General features: G+C 36.1%; 1 protein-coding gene across 12 annotated transcripts in view; it reads left to right on the forward strand.

Annotated features, from left to right (window-relative positions):
• The window catches only part of PDE4D (phosphodiesterase 4D), a 1,541,788-nt gene that overhangs the window by 1,226,658 nt on the left and 297,833 nt on the right, over window positions 1-17,297 (forward strand). The window contains exon 1 of one of the 12 annotated variants that reach the window (XM_055252917.2): window positions 1,048-2,652. The exons of the other annotated variants lie outside the window; for them this stretch is intronic. Coding sequence (XP_055108892.1) covers window positions 2,588-2,652 — 65 coding nt within the window. The 5' untranslated portion in view covers window positions 1,048-2,587. Of the gene's footprint in view, window positions 1-1,047; window positions 2,653-17,297 lie in introns of those variants that run through there. 12 annotated transcript variants of the gene reach the window in all.

Here is a 17,297-nt window from a genome sequence, read left to right on the forward strand (position 1 = left end):
TGTCAGATTCCCCACTTAAGTTTGTTTTTGCAGGGGGAGAGGGACGATTTCTTAGTCATTATGGTACTATTATACAGTATTTAGTAGATGCCCAATAAGTGTGTTAGGTTTCCAGAGAAAGATTCTTGGAAGATGTAGAATGTTGGGCAAGTAAGCAAGGAATAGCACATGGGGCTGCACTAAACTCATGTGTGTGTGACAGAGAAGGGAGTGGCATCGGGCTAAATAATCTCACTGGGACATGGATCTGGGGGACAGTAGAACACAGGCTAATTATTTCTGGAGAGTTGAAAACTCAACATTCAGACATTACATTCTCTGATCATTGTCATTTTCTTTCTGAAATGGCAAGTGGAAGCTATTTGGTAGACCTTACATGGAGAGAACAGTGTTTCAAATAAATTAGTAGTTGCTTAATTTTACTTGGTTTGCTTTTGTTCTTTCTTTTCCCACATTTAAATTCCAATGAGAAAAAAATTAAACCTCTTCCTCTAAATCCCCTCTCCCCTAAAAATGATTAGTCTCACAAACCATTTAAGTTTCCAAAAAATATGTGATTAATTAACCTGCTTTAAAATGCCAGCAATATACTAGACATGGGACAGTGCTAAGAATGTGTGAATGTCCCCGGCAGTCATAAGGAAACTGAAAAGCTTAAGGGGATAACTATGTGGAAAGCAATTTATTGGCATTTACCATAAGAGGCCTGAGAGTCATTGAAAGAAGACTAAGTCACAAATGCACCTTGAAGAGTGACCAGGGGAGCAGATGAAGGGTTTGTTGTAAGAAGCAGCCAGAGCCTCTGGCGGATGCCGTACTACATTTTCCAAGTTGTTTGGGTGGGTCACAACTGCACTCCAACATCCTGTCTGCAAATGCTAAATAAACACCAAGTTCACGTCAGACTAGAGAACCAACGTACTAACTAATGCCATTTAAGCAATCAGAATGCTTACGTTATTTTCACTTGGTAATTCACATCCAAAATAATTGAAGTTGGCACACCCAGAGGAGTATATATCCTCTGTGGAGACGTTCAGAGAGATAGGCAGGCTGGTCAACCGTTCCTTCTGTTAGGAGCAATTGGAATCAGCTTAGATTATATCTACTGTAATAGAAAATATTTTATATTTAGGAGGTGGGAAAGGTTTTGGCCTTCAAAATAGTAAGAGATATTGACAAGATATAAAGCTTCATTCCTTACTGAAGAGCTGTTAAGGATTAGCAAACCCAGAGTCTTTGTGTGTAGAGATGAATGAAATTTGCATACTTTTTTTAAAAAAAAGTTTTAGAAAACATTGTGCAAGGGAACAGCCTTAATACGTGCAGCCACTTGTCCAGGAATAATACATTCAATTTTTCAGTTTAAAATTCCAGTATGTTCTGATCCAAGGGTGCCTGTTACACTCTGCTGAATTTTTAAGAGATAATTTACATCTCTACAACCAACTCCAAAGCATGACATTTCATTACATCTGCTCAAAATGAACAGCTGCTAAGTCATTAAGTTCTCTCAACTTTGATTCTAAAGAGAAAGTTTAGTTTTAGTGCTTCAGTGAAGTCCTTTTTTGAAAGAATGACTTTTATAAAATTCATTTGTTTATTATGGTAAATAAACAACTTAATGGCAAGGGGTGTGTTCCTTAAAAAGGTGCTCACGGAATGTTACCCAGAATAACACAGACATCTCATTTCCCAGAGAAGGAAATGGTTTTATAAGTTTTGTGAGGTCTCTTGTCTGCTTGGCCGGTTTACAGTGCTGGTCTCTGGAGCTGATCCGCCCCTTTGCTTTGTAAGTGTCAGCAATTGACGAGGCTAGGCTGGGTGCTGGGCTTTTCTTTTTTTTTTTTTTTTTTTTTTTTTTTTTCCTTTCTCACTGCCCTGCGGTGTTTTGAACTGCCTTCTTACAGACGTCATACAGCCCTTGAGGAATAGTTTCTGCCTGGTGAGATTGAATGATAGTTCTCATTCACAAAGCCCTGGATTCTAAGCAGGGACACACAGAAATCACTTTCGCAGGTAAATCAGCCTACCCAGCCAAAGTGTGGAGAGCTTTGTTCCTTGGCTGACTTCTTTGCTCCACGGAGAGGAGTGTTTTCCTGTGCTTGCCCTGAAATGGAACTTCCTTGACAGCTCTCCCGTGTTACAGTACCTCCCGGTCATTTTCTTTTTCTTTCTCTCTACCTGCGCTCTTCCAGTGTCGGAAACCTTTAAATCTGTTATTATGGACTTGCAAAAAAGAGATCAAGTGACTCTTTCACTATGCTGGTTTCCCTTGTGACCCAGATGAAGAATCAATTCAGAATTCAGTTCCTCCCTTGGCACTGCAAGACACAAAAGAAACTGTCACTTCCTAACAGCCTAGTACTAGAGTAAATTCAGTATGAAGGAAGAAAGCGCTCCTGCGTGTTAGAACCTTGCCCATGAGCTGGACCGAGGACAGAAGGTGGACTCCGGGAAAACTGGATTTCTTCAAGCAGCCTCCCTTGGAAATGGAATATCTTTAAAATCTTCTTTGCAGAAAGACAGTTAGAATGTATTAATCAGAATAGTTGAAGACTTATTTTCCTTTTTATTTTTTTTCAAAATGAGCATTATTATGAAGCCAAGATCCCGATCTACAAGTTCCCTAAGGACTGCAGAGGCAGTTTGGTAACGTGCTTTTCTCTCATGCTTCTCCCCTTTTCTCTTTTAAGATTGACGTACTCCTTGAGTATTTAGTAAGTTGTGTGATGTTGAGGCGTTGTGAAAGAAGGCAGTATTGGAGGCTCTTTTATTCTTTATTTTGTTCCCAAACTCATGTGCTTTAACCAAATGGGTGCTGATATATTTTTTTAATTCCTTTTGGACTGTGACAATTTATCTGATGATAAGTTTTAAAGGAGGAAAGAAACTTGCAAATATGTCGGGAGTTTTGAAAATGAAAACTTGTGATTTTTCAGTGTCTGATTCAGTTGCTTGTTTTCTTCTTCGCTTGCTGCAAGCAGGCTGGTGGTTGACAGGCTTTGCCCTTGTCTTTAAGAGAAATACCCTCACTTTTAGCACAGATGTGTTAGAAATTAATAATGTTATTTATATTTAATCATACACATGAAACAAACTTGAATTTAACTATGTGGCTAAATGGATGTCAGGTTGCTTATCATTCAATCATCTCGTGTTTTATTTTATTAGAAATGATTCCTAGTAATTATATTTTTGGTTATTTTAATGCTTTTACTCTGATGAAAAATATGTCAGTTTCAATGTATTCTAATGTTTATTCTATTATTTCCCCATTGGTGATTTGATATGCTCATCAGCATATGGCATGGCCCTTAAGGAGTATTCTCCAACAAAGTAACTTTTTTTTTCTGCAATAGGTATTTACAAAATACTTTTATGGCTATTTTAGGGGTTAGTCTTATTTTGTTTTTCTTAGTGATTGATTATAAATAACTAAGCTCACCTCTTTGAAATGGAAATAATCATACCTCAGACTGGGGAAATAAAAGCAATGATTGAAGTGAGGTGGTTGAGAATAGGAGGAAAACAGGCCAGCAAAATATGCATTATCATGTGAGCAGGCAAACACATATGTAAATACTCGAATTATTTGCGTCAGGAATTTAGCTTGTGTTTTTGTGGATAGGTTAGCCTTTGCTGTTATTGTAGTGTTTTACAGTCAACCAGAAACAAGAATTGCCCCATCCGCAGTATTTCTGTGAGTTTTAATAAATTATAGATGAAGATTTTGTCTCTTACGTTAGTTGCCATTTCTTACAAAATAACACATGCAATAAATTATTCCTTGAGTTTATTTAAAGAAAAGATTGCATCTGCAAATAAATTCAGAGAGTCCTGTCCTTTTTTTCCTCAAACAATAAATACTGGAAAATCCTTAAAATCCTTTTATGAATTACCATAGCTAATATAAATCACCAACATGAGTAAACAGAATGTATAATATACAGGAATTTTACTCATTTGTAATTTATACCACTCCTATGTGAAAAGGTGATACTACCTAATGAACAGTGTTTAACCAAACTATTTCTCTTTTTATCTAAACTGCCAGGAGATGTATTTTCAAATTCAGGTTTCAATTGGAAATAATTTCTTCATTTCAGGAGATGAGGAACATTGACACCCTTTACCTCTCTGCGATTATCATAGTCTATTTTTATCCACAATTATTCTATTTTTTGTTTTAAATTGTATGAGATATTTGCATAAGTCAGGCCACAATTTAAAATGCATTTTTAAATATATTGATTTGTTAATGTGTATATTGTTCCATTTAACTAAAAATATTCTCCATAGACTTGGGGATAGAATGATTTTTGTGTAAGAAATAAATCTCTCTCTATATATGAATGATGCTTAGATTTAACTACACACTGTAGAAACCTCTGCAGTTATTAATCTTACATCTGACTTAATAATATAACTGCTTGGGTATATCACTGCAGCTGCCAAATAATTTGGCCTGAGGGTATCATCAGCTGTAATAACAGTTTTGCCATTTTATTATCCTATCAGTCAAATATTATACACATCTATTATATTTATTTGTTTAATTACATGTGTAAAATCAATATAGATTACAGATTTGGGATATAGAGAAAATATATGTTTGTGTGTATATATATGTATACACACACACGTACACACACACATACTTACCTGAGCATTAAAAAAACCCAAACGGCCTCTCTTCTTGTGCCTCTGCACATAAAGGCCACCGGCCTCAAATTGCTCAGAGGGACAATGTTTTCTCACCACTGTTCCTGTCCACATTTCTCCACCACCACCCTACCCTCGTTCCTTTTCAGTTGACTTCCCATGAGAGAGACCTACAACTTTGCCATTTATCTCTTTTTCAGGTGTTTATTTGTTTTCAGGTTGATCTCCAAAATACTTTGTTCTTGGGACCCATCTTTCTGGCTTTACCATCTTCACTCTGATTACATAAATCTGTTTTGTGTTCCATTGGTCTACTTTCTCCAAGTCTGTCTACTTTCCTCCGGGATTCCCCAAAGCCAAACATTACGTTTGGAAGTTTGTTGTATTGTGCAAGACGCCAATGTTTTGGGTTACTTCTTTATCTTTTTCTATTTGTTTCTCTCCAAGTATCATAAAAAGCAGTCCACACTAACTTGTCCTTACAGTCTTAATTAAATTGCTATGAGATATTCACATTTTAAATGGGATTTCATGGCAAACTTGTATTTTATACCCTTCCTCTTATTAAATGTCAGCCTATTGTAATTAAAATTTTATCAATTTCAAGACAAAATAAAAATAACCTTAAAATTAATCTATTTGTCTCTTTGTAACATAGGTGTCCAAATTTAGACTTTATGTAATAAAGGTGTATACTAGGTTGCTTTTATTTAATGAACAGTTATTTATATGCCGGGTTCTAGCAGAAAGTGATTATAGTATTTATTCTTAAGCATTATTTAAAAAAAAATGTGCCTGCATGACATTGAGAAAAACTTTATTTTCTTATGCTCATAAAGTTAATAAAATTAGCAGATTCATTGATTGCAGAATTGTTTGCCTTTCTTGCATATCTTAAATTCAGATTTAGTCAGTTGTTATATACTATGAAAATATTACCTTACATATTCCTTGATACCTCTTTAACACTTTTATAAACATTTATAAACATTTCCCAGGGATACTTCTCATTAATGTAATTAAGACTTGTGATTTAGTTTAAGTAAGTAAAACATTATTAGTCTTCCAAATATAAATATAAAGAGAAGTTTAGTCAATGGAAGTGGACTTTGTTCTTTCCTGCTGTCAGAACGGTGTTTAGGATTTATGTGTTACATGTAAGATGATTCATTATGTAACCTGAAAAAAAAAAAAGATGCTACTGTTCAAAATATGACTGTGATTGTTTTTAAAGCAAATTTTAAAATTGGTTATTGTATATGTAATAATACTTATACTTTTCACTGTAAGTATTATTATGTAATAAGCATACATGTAGTACTTAGGTTTGTAGATGTAGAAAAAATTCTGGAAGGCTCTGTCCAAGCTTTGGGTAATGGTTATTTTTTAGGAGTTAAAAAAAAAAAAAAAAATTGTAGGAGTGAAGGTAGGGGGAACTGCCTCTCTTTCTTCACTGTATTTGCATATTGTATGTAGTTTTTATCAATAAAGTATTATATATGAAAGTTTAAAATATTAAAAATATACCTACTATATGCACTAGCAAGCTCATCTTTATATATGCCAGTATCTACTTATCCATTAAACCACAATTTGTTCAGGGTATAAAATATGCAAATGAGCATTTCAGTCCTGGGTGGATACAATTTTCTGAATTTTGTTGCAACTCTGACCAATGGAGGATTATAATTTTTTGGTTAGCTCTTTTCTCTTAAGGTCGTAAAAATCTAGGCTGGCTTAGCATGCTTATTTTGGCCTCATGATCACAGTGGAAAGCATTCGTATAAGCTAAAATGTCCAGTTTTATAATTGAGAATCAAAAAGATGGAATAACATTAATACGTTGGAAGGAAAATAACCCATTAACCCCATTATTCCATCCTCAATTATTCTCAGTTTCAACTTACCTTACATATCTTAAATAGGTGTAAATACTATTTCTGTACTCTGCTTCTTCATTTAACATATCAGTATTTTTCTGTTTTTGGCCAGGCAGTGTAGCTTGCTCCTATAATACCTGCAATTTAGGAGGCCGAGGCAGGCAGATCGTTTGAGGCCAGGAGTTCAAGACCAGCCTGGCCAAAATGGCGCAACCCCGTATCTACTAAAAATACAAAAATTAGCCGGAGTGGTGGTAAAATGCTTGTAACCTCAGCTTCTTGGGAGGCTGAGGCATGAGAATTGCTTCAACTCAGGAGGTGGAGGTTACAGTGAGCCAAGATCGTGCCACTGCACTCCAGCCTGGGTGACAGAGCAAGACTCTGTCTCAATTTAAAAAAAAATCCGTTTTTCTAATACTTACAGCTTTCATTTTATTGAGTGTCTTATGAATGAGAGCTCTATTAAGAACTTTACATATATGTTATTTAGTTCTTATTACAGTATTGAAAAGAAGGAGTTGTTAATCCTAATTTTACAGGTGAGAAAATGATTCTGTGAGATGAAGTAACTTGAGCAAGGTCATAGGCTGGGGTAACCCAAGTCTGTCTACCTCAAAGAACATGCTGTGGTTCTTCAGCTTGTTGCCTTCCTCTACTGTCTATATAATTATCTTTTTAATGTCCATAAAAGTGTTCATGTTGTGAATATTTCTAGATGCATTACAGTATTTGGCAGTGTTCTTTTCAGAAGTATGGTAGCCTATGAAATTTAGGGTTGACATTGTTGGTTGTTGAAAAATAGCTTTGTGAAAGACTGTTGGTTGCTGAAAAATAGCTTTGTGAAAGGCTCTTGTAGCTTGTAGGCCATTATATTCTCTACTGGGAGCAAATAAGGTCCTCTGGTCTTTATAACAGACAATAAAGAACAAAAGGCCAATGCCTCACAATTTTGAATAGATTATCTTTCCAATTATATTAGCAAGTTTTTCTGTTCTCTGCACGCTCTGTAAGGCTTCAGGTGGGAAACAAGTGGTACATATCAGATTTGTATGACGTTTAAGATCAGCTTTGAAAAAAGTATGCAATCTTCCTTCCTATTTCTTTTATCTTAGAAACTTGTAAATAGGCAAACAAATGGAATTCTCATATTTTCTGCCTGTGCAATATATATTATGATTTGGTTTAGGTATGTGACTACTGTCGAAGTTGGTTCAGAGTTTTGAGCATGAGGTAAACTTTTTTTGGTCCTATTACCCAAGTTAGTGGTGCATCTGTTATGAAATATACTTAAAGATACACAGCTTTTAGAAATGATTAAGATACCTTGAAATATTTAATGTATTTAAAACGTAACTAGAAAAACACAGAGTGGATCACAGATACGTTTACTCTTTAAAGTCATGAAGTATGAGATTCTCTGGAAAAAGCCATGTGTCCACTGTACTTCTAACATGCTCTGCGTCCCTGGAGGAGTCACCTAGTCCCTCTGAAGCCAAGTCTATTGTCCTGTAAAATAAAAGAGGCAAGGCAGGTCAATGGATTTTAAACATGTTTATTTCAATGGAATATTTTTTATTAATGAAATGTGAGTTGAAGTTAATAGAAATGAATATTTATACTGTAAGTTTTAGATATAAAATCATATATAAATTCAATATATAGATATAATTTTTAAAAACATAGATATGTGTGAAATACATAAGTAAAAAGTATAAGCACACATAAAACAACAAAACAGCCACTGAGTTTGTACATTTACCCCCCACCCCAAATTCAAACCCTCTCCTTAAAATACCTCTAAAGACTTTAGGATTCCAAGGAATATTGTTTGAAAACCACTAAGCTAATGACTGTTAAGATCACTTACAGTTTTACTCTCTGCAGTGCCGCCTTACCGCGGGAGAGTCATTTGTGTATTCTGTATCTCTATATGGATGGGGATAAACTGGTAGGTAATATAGCAGTTCAAATACCTCTGCCTTATAAGACCTTGAAGTTATGGAACATTTCCCACTTCTGAGATATCACAGAAGAGTTATCACTATAGTAGTTGAGATCTATTCATTTTATATAGCATCTTATTTTTTACAAGTTTATTTTAGGCTTATCTGGAATGAGAAAATCATGCATTAAACACTGTATGATGCACAGCTGATAATTCAGGAAGTGAGTATGGTTGTTGGTAAAGAAATGCTGAATTGGTATTAAATTCTTCAGAAGAAAGATGCTTCTTTTGGTATTTGAAAGTGGGGTTCTCCACTCTCTTTTTCTGTCATGTCAACTGGCTGTGGTTATGTGTGCAATAATACTTAGTCCTGACTGCAACTCTTTTTTTTTCTTCTCCACGGATCTGGGGCACACCATGGTTTTGGCCTTATCATTAAAACTTGCCGTTTAGCAGAGGTAAAGGAATAGCTCATTTAGTAGTTCCTCTGTCAATCATTCCAATCATGTAGTGAATTCTGTTGAATCAGAAGGGATGATGACATGAAGGTAACCATGAGTATAGGAATGGTTAGTCATGGATCCACCCAACCATTACTAGCAAGATTGCGAAAAGTAGACTCTAAGATGAAACTGAAGAGGAAGAATATTAATGAGGCCTTTAAGGAGTTTTTAACTTTTTTAGGGAAAGATGCTGAGCGATATGTGTAAATATTCCCAATAATACTAATACTAAACATATAGAATTGTCAAAGTCTAGATAAAGGTAAAGAGAATAGGGCCTGAGGGATATTAGCTAGGTTGGTGAGGAAGATAGTCACAAAGAAAGCACAGTCTTAATAAAAAATCAATATAGATTTTCTTAGAAGCCTTTCCAGAGGTGATCCAATATCTCAAAAGATAATACAGGGGTTGAAGGTATATTAGAAAATGGACAGAAGTAAGGTATACTTCAGCCACAAGCACCAAATCTTTCTAGGGATTGGTGCCTATGGGAAGGGCCGGGGTACCACATGGGGCACGATGACAGCAAGCCTGGGTAAGACACTGTTAAATATAACTGTCTACAGGTAACTAACTAATGAGAGCCTGTGCCAGTGATGTGTCTCAGTTCTCAAATTGCCTAGTTCTTTGTCAAGTTTGACCTAAATTAGAAAGCATTTCAAAAGTATGGAAAATAGGAAGAATGCCAGAACCTATGGATGCAGTTTTTTAGCATGACAGGGGCAACATTATAAGTATTTATTATCTGTCCTAAGCCTTCTAAGGGGATTGGCTCCCTAATGAGCATCCTGGGTGATGGGTGAGGATGCAAATTAGAGAAGCTAACAGAAGGGTGAACTGCTCTTCAGAATAAGAGTTAGAAAAACACAAGGGAATATTTCAAGAGAAGAGCTGGGGAAGTGTGGCAAGAAAAAAGAGATGATAGAGAGACCGATATGGAAGAATTCCAGCCCAGTTTGAACTAAGCATCCACCATCGAGCACCCTACCCTGTTTAATAACACTGACAACCTCTGGGCAAAAGCTGCCATTAATGAAACTCACTGTAGAGGACATTTGCCCCCCATCTCAGCCCTAAGAATTTCTGCCATAGGATAAAGGGGGTCACCTGCAAGCCTTTCCATTTCCCTACTACACATGAGGAAGAATAAGAAATTAGAAAACTAGAAACTAGGTGTAGAATGTATGCACACCAAGGATTGCATCTTCCAAGGTGCCCTTATAGGAAGCAGTCCTGATGTTTTAAACCCACACAGTTAGGAAGTTTTCTTTGTATCTAATACAAATCTTCTTTCCTTAAATTCTAACCCATTTCCTCTTAGTTGTCAGTAGATATAATGAGAGTGGATCAATAGATACACCAGTTCTTCTTTATGGCCTTTGAAAACTGCTAGTGAGTGACTTCTTGGTCTTTTTTCATTTCATATTGCAAAATATTCATTCTAAATTGTAAAATAGATGGCACCAGTGAGACTTGTTAAAAGAAATGTTTCATTAAACATAATTTCAGTATGTAATTGTTTTCAGACTTCCTAGAGAAGAGTGCTCCCATTGTACCTAATTCTCTTTCTTGTTTAAAATACATCAAAGATGAGAAATAGAGCTCTTTTTAGTGAACTTGCTTGAGACATTCATATGGAATACAGAAAATAATAATTCCTAACATTCATGATGTCATTCCATTGCAATGTGGCACAGAGTTTTTTCTTTGCATCAAGGAATTTATATGACTGATACTATTTTAGTCAGGATAAATTACTGTAAAATGTGTCCACTTTTAACCAATGGCATTCTAACATGGGATAGGCAACTGCGGGCTGTGATGTTTGCTCTGATACTGCAACTTTGTTATAGAATAGCAAGTAACTGATTAGCAGCTAGATCACCAGCTAGCTGGAGACAGCAGCTCCTAGGTCTATAGTCATAGTTGGAGTCATAACCTTATTAATGATGATAGCTACAATGTACTGGGCATCTACTCTTTGACAGACAATGAACTTGGTACTATATACAGTTGAGCTCATTTTATCCTCAAGGCAACTGTATGAATAAAAATTGAAGTCGCATAGCTTATAAAATTACAGTGCTGCAGAAAAATCCTGGTCTGTCGAAACTACATCCCATATTTGTTGTTGCTGTTGTTGTCGTTCTTATTGTTTTGTTTGCTTTTCCTCACTATCTAAACTGCTTTGGCTACACATAGTTCTGTTTCATGGTATTAGAAAAGTAGTCAACAAGTTGCTACTCACACTTTTCCTTCCTGTCCTAGACTGTTCAAGTTTCTTCTTTTAATCTTATGTATATCAAGAACATATTTGCCTATGGTATTTGTCTGCCTTTCCCCCCAAGATTTGTATACAAGCCTCCAACCGTGAGCCCTAGAGATATATTGAGAAATAGAACGTGGACTTTGACACAGCTCCATTCCTTGGAGATCTAGCTAGTTCCTGACTCGTTCAGCTTATTGACTCTCTTCCTCTGGGCAGACTATAAATTGCACTGTTTTCCTTCTCTCTGGCATTTCACCAGTTAGTAGCACCATAAAACCCTTGAAATAAAAGAGACCACAGAGAATAACCTATAATCTGATTTTCCCCACCCCTAACCCCAATGTGGAGCTGGAAACATTTTGCTAGTCTTTAACATTTCCAGTCAAGTAGGGTCAAGAAAAACTGTTAAAAACAATGTCAACGCTTAAGTGGTAAAAAGATTTGTTGAAGAATATATATGTATATATATGTATATATATGTATATATATTTAGAGACAGGGTCTCACTGTGTTTCCCAGGCTGAGGTACAGTGGCTATTTACAGGTGTGATCATATGCACTACAGCCTTGAACTCCTAGTCTCAAGAAATCCTCCTGCCTTAGCCTTCCCAGTAACTGGGACTACAGGCATACACCACCATGCCTGGCTGGAGAAATATTTTTTTAACTTCAAAAATGAAGTTTGAGCTGAAAAAGAGAGCTAAAAATTAGTCTGTCAGGCAAATGTGTGAAAGCAGTTCTATTATAATTTGTATTGAGCTATAATGTAATTCCTAAACTTATGTCATATAGCTAAGTAAGTAGCTGTAATTCGCATCTTGAAGTTTTAAATTTACTTCTTTCCTCTCAATATAGTCTTTATCTGAATTAAAAATTGTGGCGATTTGTATTTATTGTGTACTTAACTATGTGCCAGGCACTGTGCTGTTCACTTAACCTAATTATCTCATCAGATCCTCATGATGAATCCTAGACAGTACTCATTAGTCTTATTCCTCAGACTGAGACCTAATGAAGTAAAGTGGCTTGCCTAAATTTGAGTGGCAAATAAGATAATTTCATGATTCGCATATTTTCTTAATTATAAAATGTTACCTTTAGCAATGATGAATATGTTAATATGTTCGATATGTTGATCTACCTAAAGTGCTTAGCACGTGGCTGGCTCCTTGTGAGTGACCAGGAACTGTTAGTTTATATTATGCATTTTTGAAGTTTACATATTGGTATGACTTGCTAAATAATCAAGAACTCTAAAGGTGAAAGCTGATTCATTTTGTAAGGGTTTCTTTTCCATAAGGCAGCCTTTTTTAACACAGTCAGAATTAAGCATTTATATAGAGCTAGGTATTCCAGATAAATCACATTAATAGTGTGATTCAAAGAAGACACACTGCAATCTAGGTGGGTGAAAGAAGTAAACTACTTAGTGGAGGTGGCAAATTAAGAAGTGGTCAGTTGGAAGCTAAACCACCTCTGATTTAGTTATTTAAAATTCAATGAGAACCCTCTATGGAAGCACAACTAGGCAGGGGTTTCATCTGAAAGGAATGGCCAGGTACCTGAGCATTGTCCCTAGGTGCATCTTTGTAAAGACTTTCTCCATGTATCTTTCCTACTGGGTGCCACCCTGTGGCTTGGTCCTACGGTAATCACACTGCCAGGTATTCCCTACCTCTCCCAATCCCTTACTCTTCTAGTCCTAAGGTGCATTCTTGGTTGTGTAATTCACAGATTATTATCTCCCTGGAGCTGAGCCTCATCATCTCTATCAGACCAGACGGAGAAGGACTCCTTTTTCCTTTGTTCTGCCATCCCAGCTCAGCACAGAAGGCTTAAGATGCTTTCTCCATCATTTCTAAAGGACAACAGACAAAAACAGAGATCTGGTTAGGTCTGTTCTTGTGGCATGAAGTGTTAGGATGAGCTCAACAGCCACAGGGGCTAGAAATGTCAAGAATGCAATACATTAGAGGAGGCATTTAACATTCCTGTCTCTGATATCTACTATTCTATTATGAGTAGTTACCAAAACAAAACAAAACAAACTGTAAAAGCATTATTTTGTTATAATTAACAACTGCACAGTGGGTTAAGTGTGATGGAGGGTGGAGTTCACCAGCTTGGGAAAAAAAATTAACCATTAAAGATTCCCTGAGTGTTTTGCTTTAAAAAGAGATAGCCCAGGCCGGGCGCGGTGGCTCACGCCTGTAATCTCAGCACTTTGGGAGGCCGAGGCGGGCGGATCACGAGGTCAGGAGATCGAGACCATCCTGGCTAACACGGTGAAACCCCGTCTCTACTAAAAATACAAAAAATTAGCCGGGTGAGGTGGCGGGCGCCTGTAGTCCCAGCTACGCGGGAGGCTGAGGCAGGAGAATGGCGTGAACCCCGGGGGGCGGAGCCTGCAGTGAGCCGAGATCGCGCCACTGCACTCCAGCCTGGGTGAAAGAGTGAGACTCCGTCTCAAAAAAAAAAAAAAGATAGCCCAATTACTTTTCTGTGTTTTGTTAAGAGTCTACTGGCATATGAATCAGTAAGAGCTTCTAGGGTAATATAAAACACACACAAAAAAGCAAATTTGATATTAGCAGACAACTTTTTAAAGGTATTCTTGTAATTGAAAAAATCATTTTACGTACATAGGGATGAAATTTTACGCTTACCTAGAAATATATGTGAAATCCCTCCATTATTGCAAGATCTTTTTCATGTAAATATCAAAAGAATTAGACAGTCTGCATTGTTTGAAACCAAGATAGCTAATCTTTTTAATCTATGGGCAACTTGTAATTACGAATAGCAGTAGCTCCCTGGAATAATGTACTGAGAGCTGCGTTGGTCTCAGAGAGAAAATGTGCTGTGATCTATTGGTGATCTCTGCCAGACAGAAGAGGGACATAGTGTGGCTGCTTGCCATTTAAATGGCCTTGATGATCTCATCATAACTCTATATATCTAATCTCACCATTAAATTTGCATGCAAATAAAGTTGTTGTAGCAGAAGCAGGTTTTATGCATACATACAAATACATGTGTATTTTTTGATATGTTTTGGCTATTTGTCACCTATGAAGAACATATAAATATTGTAAACAGAAAAACTTTTTGGATGTTGCAAATGCAAAAAAGAAAAATAAGTAATTCTAATTTTCAAAGGTCACCCCTGTAATCACCACCCAGATTAAAAATAGTACCAGCAGCCAAAAGTCACCTTTATGTCCCTTTAAGCCCCTGCCCCCACCTACTAAAAGTAATAGTGATCCTGATTTTGAAAATCACAAACTTTTTAAATTTTCTGCTTTTGAATTTTATATAAAAGGAGTAATATAGCATGTACTCCTTTGTGTTTGGCTGTTTTCCTCACCCCCTTGCAAAATTATGTTTGAAAGATGATCTCCTTATTGATGTGGATATGGTTCATTCATTCTCACTTAAGTATAGGTAATTAAGCAAACTTTTGTTTGAGATACAAATTCAGGGTAAAAATCAGATTTGCCATTTAAATAATAATTTGGTATATATGACTATTTGAGCATTTTAAACTGTTGTCATTTTACAACAATTATTTTAGTATGATTTAATGTCCAAGTTCTGTTGCTTAGATTCACCCTCAATGGACATTTTTTCTGAAGGGCCTTCCTAGACTTCCCCAACTAGAATTTAAACTCTCTTCTCTGTGCTGTCATGAAACTTGTACGTTTCTCTAAGTCTTGAAAGATTACAATTATTGTCTTTTGTCTCACATACTTCTCCTGTGAGCATGTTTTGGGGTAGACTGGGTTTGCTCATCTTTGTAGAGCAATGAACCCCTGTTCCCAGCACCATGCCTGCTCTATCATGGGCATTCAACATCTGTCCTTTGCATGGAAAGTAGAACAGTGAGTTCTTCCATATTACAAAGAATATTACAATCAATTTTTATTTTTAATTTTCTTTTAGTAGATGGCACTTTTCAGGAGATTGTACTGGGTGAGTTGTAGACACAGTAGTTACTCTTTATGGCAAGGGTTTTATAGTATCAGGGAGGATTTTTGCCTCTTCCCTGTGGCTTTCTTTCACCCTTGGTTTATCACCACCACTGGCAATTCTGATCTAGGCACACCTTCCATTGCCTCCCGTGTTTCCCATTCTAAAATATATACTTCCAAGTTTTCCTCTATATTTTCTGACTGCTCGAATGACTCTTCTTGTGTCGTAAACTAGTAAAGAAGAGTGCATATAGAAATGCTGATAAGTGTGTTGCACATGGTTATCACCCGACTGACATGCTGACCTTCTGACTCTGTCAATGGGTGATTTTTATGTGAAGCCAGTAAATCTGTTGGTCGTAAGTACTAAGACCACCACTTTGGGCTCACTCTAACCTCATTGGGTGCATCTTGAAACCCCACACAGTTGTCACATATGAGCAGATTCCACAGCAGGGCTGCTGAACCAAAGTGACAAGCTTGTCCTGGAGCCCTAACACAGGGATTGACTCCCGACCTTCAAAGTTAGGGAACAACTTAGGGTTAGCTTACCTGCTTGTATTGTGAACTTTTCCCATTGTGAAGCCAGCTTTTAGCTTTACCACACTCCCAGACTTAAATATTTGGAATGGCAAGAAATTAAGGCTTAAAAAGAGAAAGAAATTAAGGCTTAATCCTTAATAATAGAGGAAGTAATTTGTTTTAGTATTGTACAGAAACATTTTCTAGCTACCTGATCATTTAGTCTAGTTCTATAGCTTAAAATATATAGTCCTTAAAGAAAAGTTTTATTTCTGTGGGTCTATTAGTTGCAAAAGTAAAGGTGCATTTTTATTGCTTTATTTAAGTGTTTATTAAGCTTGTTCTGCCACAGGCACCTGCTGGCTGTTAGAGAGACAATAGTGAAATATACAGCACTCAGCTTCATAAAATTTATGGTCTGGTGACTTTCTGAAGTATTCCTATAGGGCAGAAGACTTCTATTTCACCTACTACTATATCCTTGGAATATTTTTTACTTTCATGGTAGGAGTGTGCATTTATAGTTAAGTGTTTCAGTTGTTTCCAGAAATCCAGTGGTAAACAACATAATTTTAAAACCTCCCTACTTGAATTTGGGGTGGAGTAATATAAAATAAATCTGGAATATTTGATATTTTAGACCAAAATACTTTCCCTGGGTTAGAGAGATATTTTCTTTTCTTACTGGCCTGGAAATCCATGCCATTTTAATAAGAGATATTTTTATTCTAGGTAAATTGTTTACTTAATCACCTCCTAACAAGGCTGTGTCAGCCAAGTTAAATATTTAAATTTATTTTTATTTAAATAAATTTTAAAACCAACAGATTTCTTTCTTATTTTAATGAATTTAGCCTTTGAGTTTTCAAAGATAAAATATACAGAGTAGAACATTTTAATGTATCTATAGAGAGGGAACACAAAAAGGGCACATCAGGAAAAAATAGTTGGAAAAAAAGTGAATTTTATACAAAATTAACTCATAAAATGAATATAAGGCATTATTTCACTTGTTGCCAAAATCTGTCTTTACAGATAATCTTCAGGAGACCTTTATTTTTATAGGCCCTAGTTAAAATATTTTTTAAATGCTTGAGGCTCTATTTCACTAATAAGAGAAATAAACTTTTTCTTTCTACAAATAACTGCTACTAGCTTGTTTGTCAGCTCTCTAAATAAACCTATTTTACTATTACTGTGGTTGAGTGCTGTTATATGTCTTTGTTACTGTGCATAATCCCTGGCTATAACTGCATTAATCTAAGTAAGGCCATTACATCAAATAGGGATCTAACAAAAACTTTTGAATGGACTGTCAAAGACCAGATTCAATGCAGGAAATCAGAAGGAAATGGCATTTATGTCTTACCATAGTTCAGTTAAAGGGCCTGCCCTTAAGGATTACAACTGCCATAAAAGGGCACCATGCAACAATGGAAAACCTGTTTACAACAAAATATCAAATTATTATCTGACTTTCACAACGAATCACATTATTCTATGACTGCCAGTCGTACATCTGGACTACAATACCATTTGTGT

Source organism: Symphalangus syndactylus, chromosome 18 (genome assembly GCF_028878055.3).
Source record: "Symphalangus syndactylus isolate Jambi chromosome 18, NHGRI_mSymSyn1-v2.1_pri, whole genome shotgun sequence".
NCBI classification, from domain to species: Eukaryota; Metazoa; Chordata; class Mammalia; order Primates; family Hylobatidae; genus Symphalangus; species Symphalangus syndactylus.